Below are 12,415 nucleotides of genomic sequence, written 5' to 3'. Positions count from 1 at the left end.
GTCGGCTTTTGGTATTTACCATAATTACCATAGCACGTGAAGGCACCATAAGTCCATTCGTTACAATATTGATACTGAATTATTGTCCAGCCCTTTTAACACCATGAAACTGCAGCAGGATGGCACAAGATGCTAAAAAAAAAAAAAAAATAGTACAACAATGCAACTGCCAAAGCCGCACTGGACAAATGGCCTAAAGGGAAGCACAGATGCTTCAATGAGTTGAGCAGATCCGCTTGAGGTTGAGTTTGGCTTGAATCCTTATTGATCAACTGGAAACAACAATAGCACAGATAGAACACAATGATACATGGTTTCACTTACAAACACTAACAGCAGAGCTCCAATACAAGGGGGACGGTTGTTGCTTTACCATTTACTCGAAATAAAATGTGTCTGAAAAGAGCAAGCTGCACAGCCCAAAGCCAAACCAGATGAGCCTCTTGTGCGGTGAGAGCATTCAACCGCCTGTGTGACACCGAAAGGGTACAACAAGCTTCCTGATGACACCCTGTTAAACCTCAGGCCAGAAAACAATCCCTCCCATCTGACACCACCAGCATCCAACTACGAGTTCGACTGCCTATATTCTTGCCGATTTTACATTTTTAATTGGTCACACTGGTCATGTGACAGATGGTCCAATGGTCTTTATTTGAAGCTGAAAATCATGCTGGAGAACATGATACTAGGACCAAACCAAAAACCAAGGGTGCTTTCACACGTGGTTTGTGTTCACATTATATTATTATGTTACTTATATGTATATATCTCATTTGTGGGAGGTGTAGGACCATAAAACGTTCGTCCAATCATCGCATTCAGTCCTGTCAACATATGCATTTCTATACCTCCGCACACCTGCTTCGTGCAGACATCACACATCATCAGCGCGTTACATGCTATGCAGAGTTAGACAGACGTCAGTCACAGAGCAGCGCAACAAAAACATCAGCCGTCTTTTACAGTTCCTCCTGAACTAAAACAACCAGCCTATGCTGCGTTAACCCTTTAAAACCGGATGTGTCGTCGACGACACAGCCAACCAAGCTGTATTCATGTCATTGTACCTCTTCAACCTTTTGCACTAACAAAATAATTCAAATAGTTCCTGAAAGTAGACATCATGCGCTTTTCGCCAATATACGGCTTATTACGGTAATGTCATGCTTTCCGTCTGCAAATGACAGCAGCGCGGGAAGGAAGGATTTGAACCGAGAGATACGACGCGCGGCAGGTTAAGAGTGTTTTGGATTGCATAAAATAATAAAAGAAACGAACAAATACATGGCGAAAGAAGTGTTAGACAGCAGAAGAGGAGATTGGGATGATTTTTAATGAAATTTGGGAGGCGGATGGCCGTTACTCTTTCACGTATCTAAGCATGTAGTGCGTGCATGTGTATGTGTGCGTGCCTATGAATGCGTGCATTTGTATGCGTGCATGTATGAAAAAAAGTGTCCTAAATGAAAACTGTGCAACCCACTGTCACAAAAAAGACTTGTATATATGTACTATAGTTCATTTTTCAACTTTAAAGTGTTAGTTTCTTTCGTTCATGATTTTTTCAGTTTTTTTCTAAATAAAAATCAGTAAATTTATTCACTTTTTTTTTTTTTTTTTGTCTATTTAAATTCTATTTACAAACTCACCACACACAATAATGGTCAATAACTGTAATTTGTTGAAAGCTTATCTTTTTCTGAATAAGATGACACATGAAGATAGCACATTGTTTTAGAATTTTACAGTAAAAAAAAATCTAATTATGTGAAAAACACCTATTTTAGCTTCAGGTTCTAAAGGGTTAACAACATAACTACTGTACTTTGAAGGAGATGGAAACCCGTGGCGTTATATTTGGAGCAGTTTGTGACAAGAATTTATGCGTTTCAATGTCAACACTATCAACTCTGAAATGAATCTGCAGCAGTCAGGTGGTACAAGTCAGAGCTCTTTGAGTTGTTTATGTTTATTATTATTGTAATGTTATGTGTTTGAGACATGAGGTATTTTAAATGCCGTCTCTCGTGACACTTTTGTTTGCTCCCTGCTGTGTGTGTTCATGTGTTTTGAAGGAGGCGTGGCTTTGGAGACGCTCTGAAGGGAGGGTGGGATCTTATGCTTTCAAAACTAGCTCGCTATTGCTAACCGCACCGAAAATTACTTACCCTACCTTTAATGCGATTGCGTTCATATTAGCAGCGAACCATACCCCAAGACCACCCTTTTTATGCAGAATCGTGTATGGTTCGCGGGTGCACATTCAAGTTTGGAAAACAGTGTTCACAATCCAAACGAACCAAACTCTGACGTCAATCGCACCTGTCGTACTTCTGTCAGGACCACTATCGTCAAATACAATTGACAATTAGCATACAGTTTGGATTGGCGGTATGGTTCTGTTCTGGGCGAGAACTCCCTGTGCATCCATGAAGCCTAGCATGGATAAGAGCAGGGAGAGCAGCAATAACCCCCCTTAGGGTAAACAGTACAGAACCAACATGAATGTATTGCAGATATCAATAATTTATAAAGATTTTAAAGTACAACATAATTCGAGAATTTATTCTGATTCAAGGGGAATCCTGACTGACGAGAGGAGGAGCTGGGGATGGAGGAGGGTAATTAGCTCCTGAGAAACGCGATAGCTGCTGATAATACTGAAGGAGCTTATATATATGTATACAGTGATAGGTGTCGTATTCCTATAGGTAGATGTGGATCAGCTGAGGGTCAGCTGATGCAAGCTTGACTAATGTGACTTGCCAGAACTGACGCTACGCTTAATCCCAAGACATTATCAAATTCTTGATAATTTTTCAATTCAAAGTTTCACTCGAATTGTTTTACTTGTGATAATAAAAATAATAAAAAAAAGCTAAATAAAAGCACTTTCCAGGTCTAAGCCCAATAAATCACTGGCTATTTGTGCACTGGGATTTGAATTTGTAACACAAATGCACACACCTGCCAATTCTGACACTGGAGTGCTGCTTTCAGACCCCATCAGTCAAGAACCCATCTATCATCGAGTGACACGCTCTATTCATAAAATTTGCACAGAGCACGGACGACATGTGTATGCATGTAACATGGCACTTTACGTGGAGAGCTTTTCATTTGCCTTCCCATCAAGCATAACACTGCCGCTGCTTTTATCGCAGGCCTTAAAACAAAATGGCAGAGTTTAAGAGCGTTCTGGCACGTACGCTCTCGTAACACAAGCATTTAAGCCTAATAAAAAAACACAAGTGCAGGAATGAGTCATGCAATCAAACAATGAGGCAGCAAAGAGCGGCTTCAGATAAAGAGTGATAAAGTGAGTCCGTCTGCTGCTACACTGGCAGATGAAGCTGGACACACAGCCTGATTTACACACTGATCAGATTCCACCAGCATACTAGAGCTCTAAAAAAAGACATGAAACAGATTTCACCAAACATAACTGTCATAACTTATTGCAGAGTGAAACGGGGACTTGACGGCACCCATGTGGATTTAAACCCAGGGATCCAAAGTTAATAAAATTCGACTGTTTTGCGAAAATAAATTAAACAAAATACTAAAAATTTAAAATCAATCGTTGTAGATGCTACAAGTGAATATAGGCATCCTAACATGATAATGTACAGTATGAAAAATGTATATTGATTTAGAAATTTGCTAAAGACTATATTTAAGTTTATTAAATTATTACTTATGTTACTGTTAATTTACATTGAGTGTTAAATGATCTAGAAATAGGAAATGAGCTGCACAATTAGGTGTTATTTTAGTAATATTATATATTTATAGTATTTATATTTAAAAACAATCACATTTTATATTTACATTTTAAATAAAAATTTTGGTTTTAGCTTTAGCAATTTTATTATGCTGTTATATTGTTTAAGTTTTTTAATGCTTCTATTTAGCTTTATTTTAGTTATAGTAATTTCAGTACTTTAAAATTATTTCAGCAAGTTGCAAAGACAACATTTCTGATTTTCGTTTATGTTTTTTGTCTATAATTTATATTTTATTTCAGCATTTTTAATTAACAATACCAATTTTAGTAGTTTTAGATTTAATAGAATAAAATAAATAAAGAAATAAAGAAATGTTATCGGCCAATAACTTGAAATGGTAAAAAGCAGAATATCCATAAGAATATAAAGCAGCATTTCCATCCCCAGGAGAACAAAATCATTAGTTATGGATAAATAAAAATAATAGAAATGAAGTTGTAGCCACCACAGCTATTTTAGTAAATGTACCAAATTGTGTGTGGTTTATAGTGTGCAAAACAAAACCACACACACACACACACACACACACTCAGACTTCATGTTTTCTAGCGATTGGTAGCAGATGTTTATTTGTGTGTCAGAATGTCCTAGAATAAATTATTTAGAGACATGACGTGATGTAAAGTTACATGATTTTTGTGGTGCACATCTAGAAATGTATATGATAACTGTGAACTGTGATGTCTTCATACCTAATACAAATTTATCAAACGTTTTGAAATTGTATCACATTCTTGCCAATCAGCTTATTTATCCCAAAACGTGCATACAAATATCTGAATGGAAACCTGATTAAGGAGTAGGGATGGGCATTGATCATTGACAGGTCTCAAAAAACGAGTACTCTAGTACTCGGGGGGCGGGGCATGTGCAGGGGGCGGGGCGTGTCTGTCATTAAAATGAAAATGTTAAGACTGTTACAAAAATTAATGTTGACAAATAAAAATATGACATGAAAACATTAACGTATAAATAGAAAAAAATAACTGTTCAATATTATTGAAAAAGAAACATCTTAAAGGAATAGCTAAAGAGTAAATGATCTCCAGTAAAGTGAAGCATGTTCTATGACACATCCTATGAGATTAATAATCAGATATCCTAGATGCATAACATAAAAATAATATTACAACTTGCATCTGCACAAAAGGATGCGAAAGTGAACATTTTTTTACAGAAATGGAAACTCTGGGTGCGCTCTTGCCCGTGTATCACGCTGATATAATCATCCAATCATAGTCAATAATGTCGGACATTCCATTTGAGCTGAACGGTCGGTAAACTGTAGCGTTTTGAAAGCTGGTTATTAAACTCAACCAAACACTTATTTGAGATGAATCAGATATAGACAACATAAAAGTAATCTTACAACTTACATCTGCACAATAAGACGCAAATGCGCATGTGAACTTGACCGTGCTAGTCTGATGCAGCTCTCACGAGCGCTGAAAAACTAAAGCACAAAGAATTGACAAATTGACAAATTACAATCGTTTTCTCATTATACTGTTAGGCTACGATAGATTGGCGCTGCACATCTTGCACTTAACTGCATTTCATGATCTAAGTGATTCACTGCAGTGCGCATTTTCAAATCCAGTTTCACTTTATTTCGCCGGTCTGGAAGGCATGCTGTCTAACGCTAACAAATCAGACCTCAGGAACCGCCAATCAAATGCCACAATAACCAATCAGAAAAAGAGAAAAATTATGTGTGTTTTTTTTGGGGCGATCATCGTTTTCACGGACGAGAACTTGAGCCCATCGTGCCCATCCCTACTACGGAGATGAAAAAAAATTGTGTGTCATCTTAACATGACTATGAATTCTAACTGAGTGAAAGTGAAACCACAGCAATGGAAACCGGTCATCTCACCTTGTTGATGTTGCCAGCTTGCTGGGCGTTGATGCCCATCTGCTGTGCCCCTTGTGTGAGAGCCTCTGCCAGGACACTAGCCGCTCCTCCTGGTGCTGCCGCCCCCGCTGCCCCTCCCGCCCCTACAGACGTTGCCACCTGCATGGCGGCACCCTGGTACTGCATCCCCGGCGCACCTCGACCGCGGCCTACAGACCCATTGATCACCTGACCTGGCTGAGCGCCCGCATTCTGTCCCATCATGCCGCTGTTCAGCATGGCCTGGTTAAATCCCGTGCCGAGTCCCATGCCAGCTGAGCCAGCGTTATTGCCCTGCGCCCCTGGGGTACCACCTGGTTTCTGTGCTTGAGACGGGTGAGAAGGGGAGCCCTGGCCCAGGGGACTCTTTCCAAGGCCAGTCAGCTGAGGTCCGATGCCCACAGGCTGTGGACTGGCCGAGTTCCTCCCGGCGCTGCTTCCCGGCCGGAGCAGCTCGGAGAGCTGCTTGTGTTTGGCAGCAGCATCGGGGACCATGGGGCCGTGACCGCCTGTACCTGCACCACCGTTAGAGGGCATGGACATCAGCCCCAGGTCTCCGTTAGGAATCAGCTCATCTGGAAGATCGTTCTCCAGGTCATCCCAGGAAAGTGAACCCAACTCTGAGGAAAGAAAGAGAGGGAGAATGGTTATTTATTTGCTTCTTGTATCTTAATATGAAATTAATCAAAATTACGCGGCGCAAACAAATACGCCACTGTCTACGTTCTGCAGTATTTTAAAGTAGTATTTTAAGAAGATTCTTGAATCGTCCATCATATTTTGCGTCTCATGTGTTGTTAATTGAAATGTAGAAATATTTGTGTAAATATTACACTAAGTCAATCAAATTCCATGTTATTAAAGGGTCTAATCTAAGCTGTGGTTTTGACGCCATGAAAATATCGTTTTAGCAGCTTCATGTTGTGAAGGAAAACAGCAGAGAGTAGCAGCCTAAATCAATATGCCTGCATGAGGCTTGATCTGCTAATAGCCCTAATAAATCCACCTCATCTGTTAAAATCTGCTAATGAACGCCTGACACCATATATACACAAGGGAGTGTGTGTGATATAGCAGAACAGCTGGGAGGAAGGAGACGTTCTCCATCACCTCCGTGACTGTGCGAGACTAACACTGGCTGTTAGCATGATTAGCAGAGTAAATGCCACCAACACATCAGGAGGGATGCTAAGAGATGATGTCACCACTGATTAAGGTGCGAGGGCAATAAACTAATAGATTTGACAATGGTTCACTATTTATCCCAATGAGAATCAGCCCACTTAAATAAAGTAAAATAAGTGGGTGAAAAAATGTAGGTCTACTATTTGAATGAAACTGCAGGTGGTAAGCTATATAGGACATACTACATACAATGCTGTACACTACTAGTGATGTCAAATGACCATACGCTGACTAATGCATGTGAAGTTTATTGTTGAAGGAATGTTTCATATACTATTTTTATAAAACCGTAGGCAATATACAGTTACATACTGCAGTGACCCACACAAAGGTGAGGACAAGCAACAGTGAAGTATACCACTGTTTGTAACATTTACCATTCGAGACTGTTTTACACGGTAACTTTAAAAATCATTGGTAGTACAGTAGATAGGCCTACAGCGTAGTATGCCGTACACACTAGTAAGGACAAGCGCCGATGTAGCAGAATACTGTTTATAACATTCATATGCTTTTTGTATTAAAATTACAGGCAGTCTATAGAACATACAGCATAGTGTGCCATACACTAGTGTGGTCAAAAGACAAAGTTTGTAACATTTCCCAGTGTAGACTGTTTCATACACTATTTGTGTTAAAATCACTGGCAGTATTCAGTACATACTGTGTACTAAATACTACTATTTGTAACATTTACAATGGAAGACAGTTTTACAGCTTTTTTTTTTTTTAAGTTGTAGATAGTCTGTACAATACACACTTCATGGTGTGACAAGTGTGGTTAAATGACAATGTCACATGTTTCATATACTATTTTTGGTAACACTTTATTTTACAGTGTCCTTGTTACATACGTTACATGCACTTACCATAGTAATAACAGTAAATTATGCATAATTACATGCAACTAACCCTCAACCAAATGCTAATTCTACCCTAACCCTATAGTAATGTAGTTGCTTAATATTACTCAGTACTTAAATGTATAATTACACTGTAACAATGACACCTTAAAATAAAGTGTAACCCTATTTTTATAAAATCATAAGCAGTATACAGCACAAGCAGCATGGAGTGCTGCACGCTAGTGAGGTCATATGACAATGTCGCGTACTACATTTGTAATCTTCCCCGTGGCATATCGTTTCACGTGTCTTTTTAAATAAAATAATACGCAGAACAAATTAGATACTACACAATATGCCATACACTTGTAACCCATTCAGATAGTAGCCTATGTTTTGGCAGCCCTGAAAAAAAATTGGTCAGAGTGCGAGCGGGATTTCCCAGAGCAACATTGTGCAGTCTATCCCCGGCTCTGATTGAGATGCAGCATGGGTAGCACTGAGGTCGCACCGGTCCAGGAGTAAACACAGACACTCACGCTGCCAGACACAGCAGGTGCTAAACACGAGGGAGGCAGGAGTAGGGATCATCCCTTTTCTTTTGCTCCCTGACGCGGTGGCTGGCTGCTTAATGACCCACATCACAAAGCCAGACTCGTGCACGTGCTCACTTACACACTCAGCTGTGTAGTGCCAACGTCCCGCCCCCTACAACCTTGAAGCCGTGCCAAAATGCAAAGTAACGTTTGGGTTTGAAAGCACCTTGGAGTCTAGAGTCCCAACGGGGATCCCGATTTCTCCCTCCATCATCGAGCTGAAGCCCGCTATAGAGGCTCCGGCGGTGGGCTAATAATAGTCTATCAGCGCGGCAGTAGACCACAGCTGTCGTTCACAGAGTCTAAAAGATAGCGGGCCGTCTGAGCTGGGACAGGTGCGCCTCCGCCTGGGATTTCACTCGGATGGGGAGGATGGCAACGGATCCACATGAACGGAGACTTTCAGCTTGGCTATCCATCTCTGTCAAATTAAATTTTACTGAAAAAATTGGTCATGGTTCCACAAAAATAAAAAGCAGCATGACTTTCAATATTGTTAATAAAAGTAGCTTTCAATATTGATAATAATAATAAAAAATGGCCACCAAATCAGCATATTAGAATTAAAGGTGCTCTGATCGATCAGCTGCCAATCGTTATTTGCCGATAATCATTTTATATAGTTTGATCTGTTGACTTCAAAAAGGCTGATCAGAAGAGCAGATGCATTTCTATGCATAGCATAAAGAAATAAAAACTTCACCGCATTCGGTCTAGGTTTCTCAAAAAGTAGGGATGCACGATATTTCGGACACCATCTCGGTATCGGCCGATATACGTTAATTTTTTTATGTTTTCGGCTTGATAAGAAAATTTGCCCGATATATTAAAGCCGGTCAGCTGAGACACTTCAGGTGCGCTCTGTCCACCGTGATAGTTTTGAATTGCTTGAAATATGATTGGAATCACTTAAAAAAAAGGAAAATACAGTTTAAGAGCAACATGTGCAGCGCAAGTCTGTCATATAGGCTACATACAATTATAATGAGAACATAATAATTGTGTGCTTGGGACATGGTTTTTAATAAGACTTGTTTTTGTAATCAGGCTCTCAAAAATGATATAAAAATTTGGACAATATATCGATTATCGGCTTTCAAATATAAAGAATGACCTGTATCAGCACATCCCTATCAAAAAGACAATACATTTGCAATACCATTGTGAAGATATTACAATGACAGCAAGAGAATAGGGCTGTGCGATTATAGTGCATTTTTTCCCTTAGCGATGCGCCTTCTTTCCTCCCTAAAGGCCCAAACTTAACCTCCAAATCAGCTAAATAAGTGATTGTTGTAAAATACAGTCTACTGTTGCTAAACTGCAGGATGTGCTCGATAATGAAAAGTTATTAAAACAGAAGTAAGCCGCAAAAGCACACGAGACTTCTTTCAAAAACATAAATTTTACCGAACTTTTGAACGATAGTGTACATGAAGTAATTCTCTCAAAGCTCAATTTTGTAAAACATACAGAGAACCTTATAATGTGGTACATTACAAAAATATGACTTAACAAATTTAACAAAAGGCCCAAGGATGACAATCAATAACCAAAAGCTCTGTGGATACCAACTGAAGTAACCTTTGAATTATATTATAGCAATGTGTAAAATCATTATAAACTCATAAACACTAAGGTTTTAAATTCTGCAGTGCTATGGTGAAAAGTGGTGCAGGAAATATGTATTTTATGTGTATTTTTTTTAATCAATATTTTTTCCCCAGCCCTACTTTATGGCTTAAGTGTGAATCAGGATTTGAAGATCTAAGGAATATATCCCTATAATTCCTTTTCAGGTTTAAGAGTGTTTACACACAAGAGACTACGAGCATGTGCCGGATCTGAGCAGCAGACGGGTTCAAGTTTCACGAGGCTGTTTAGACCAGACCTGCTGCTGATAGACAGCAGTGTAGTTGAAGGAGAGACACGGGGAGACGCTTGGCTCCGTGGTGGAAGGTTAACACAGGGCTGGTTTGGTCACATGGCGTACCACTAAACGTTTTTATTGGGCTGAAGCGCATCTTGTAAAAGTGTCATGTTTCCTCCTTTCATCCCAGTTCACAAACACTGCAATTCTGTCTAAATCACTGCTTTGGTCTGAACCAATGCTTTTCACTAACAAAGTTCACTTTTCCAAAGTGAACAGCTCATTTACAATAAGCATATTCAGCCCAGAGGGTTCAGAATTTTGGGTTTCTGCCAAGAATTGTAATAGTCAATTGAGTTTAGAGAAGTAGATTCTCTGATAATTTTATAATGCTGACAGCATGTTGGGCTTAGGCAGTAACTGACTGACGTATTTCCGCCGCAGCTTCAGCATCCATGTATGATGTAGGGGGCGGGACACTTTAGATTCTAGAGTGCTTTTGATTGGACCCAATCTGATGAGAAGCTAAAGTGCTGAGTGATGTCATCAAAATCACTGATCCATATTGGTGAAAGTGAGAAACCATGGGCCCTATCTTACACCCGGCGCGACAAGTGTTTTTTGCTAGTTTCAGCCCGACGCGGTTATCATTTTCACGTCCTGCGCCACGTTGTTTAAATACCAAATGAATTTGCGCCCATTTGTGCACCCATGGACGTGCCGGTCTGAAAACGAGGCGTTCAGGTGCATTGTTAGCATGTTGCTATTTTGAGGCAACTGAAATAGACTGCGCCATTGACCAACTGAAACCTGGTCTAAAGTCAATGGCGCATTTTAATTTTTTTTGTTATTTAAAGAGCGCGTTAGTAATGTGAGCCTATAGGCGCTTATATTTTGTAATTGTTTTGGAGCACATAGCTTATAGATAATGTAAGGCTAGCATATTCAAACTAACAGCCAAAAAACTTGAATTTCATGGTGACTTTAAAAGTTGTGTAGTGTATTCAAGCCTTCAGGGCCATGCAGAAAATGTGGATGGAATTGAGGGACCCAGTTATAAAAATAGAACTTACTGATGTAAAACACATTTTATATAAATAAATCAAAAATAGGGCTGTACAGTTAAATTCAAACTGCGATATGTATTAGCGTCTGTGACTGTTGTTTTAATATAAAGTCTGCATGTTCTGTGAATATGGGCAAAAAATTACATAATTTAGGAAAGATTTCACAGGGCCCTTGGTTAACTGCTAAGTGCTAACTATCAGCACAGTTGACCAATCGGTAAGCCCCGCCCCCCTTAGTTACTGTTGCGAACTCGGACAAAAAAACAGAGTAGCTAACTGTCTTACAATGACAGCTGTCAGTGTGAAAACCTTATCCCAAGATGTTTTTGATACATTTTGGACACAGAAGGACCACCTCTCATCGAGGAACATTCAAGTGGGACTTAAATATGCCATGGAGGGATATATAAAAGAATAAATATGGTGGGTAACAAGATTAATTTGGAAGCAAGGGTTTGCAGATCACATTGCAACGGGGAGAAGCCTCATGTTGCGGTCATCACGATCTCAGATGAACAAGATCCAGGATCAACATTGTTCGTGTACCGCAGAGTACGATTAAATTAATTTACATTTAACCAGTTTAATATGGAGAGGCACTGAAATGTAGACCTCCATTTATGTGTTTTTGACCTACACTGTACAGTTAACGTTAGCTATTTAGGTTTGTACGTTAGCATGGCTTCACTGATTTTAATTGTAACTTAATGAGAGTATGACAACCAGAAAAATTCTTTCTTTCTTTCTACTTTATTGGGATTGGGGTTGAATCCTTAGGGAACTAGGGTATTGCGCCCACATCAGTGATAAATTAACCGGGTTTCAGTCGCAGATAATTGGTCCGTTCGCGCAGGTATTATCACACTTTTGAAATGCACTGGTGAAAAGCGCGAAAAATTACGGTGATTCAAAACATGAATACCAATGCCCATCCTCTCAGGATACCGGGAATCAGTGTTACAACCCCAGGCACATCGTTTTTTTACCATTTTTGTAGCATAAACACCATCAAAACGATGAAAGCATCGGATATTCCAATGTTTCTCTATAGCGCTGGAACCTAAAGATGTCCGAGTTCCGGTCCCCGTGCAACTTTTACTCAAATGCCATTGGCTCATCTGCGTTCGAGGGGAGGGGCTTACCAATAGGTCAATTAAACCATCTTTG

The 12,415-nt window shown here is 39.7% G+C and overlaps 1 protein-coding gene across 2 annotated transcripts in view; it reads right to left on the bottom strand.

The window, feature by feature from the left end:
* Nucleotides 1–12,415, bottom strand: part of crebbpa (CREB binding lysine acetyltransferase a) — a 49,329-nt gene that overhangs the window by 31,284 nt on the left and 5,630 nt on the right. For both annotated transcript variants that reach the window (XM_082138284.1, XM_082138285.1), the window contains exon 2: nt 5,668–6,305. In XM_082138284.1, coding sequence (XP_081994410.1) covers nt 5,668–6,305 — 638 coding nt within the window. The remainder of the gene's footprint in view (nt 1–5,667; nt 6,306–12,415) is intronic.

Source organism: Leuciscus leuciscus (genome assembly GCF_965113295.1).
Source record: "Leuciscus leuciscus genome assembly, chromosome: 15".
NCBI lineage: Eukaryota > Metazoa > Chordata > Actinopteri > Cypriniformes > Leuciscidae > Leuciscus > Leuciscus leuciscus.
This window is presented reverse-complemented; position numbering and strand designations above follow the sequence as displayed.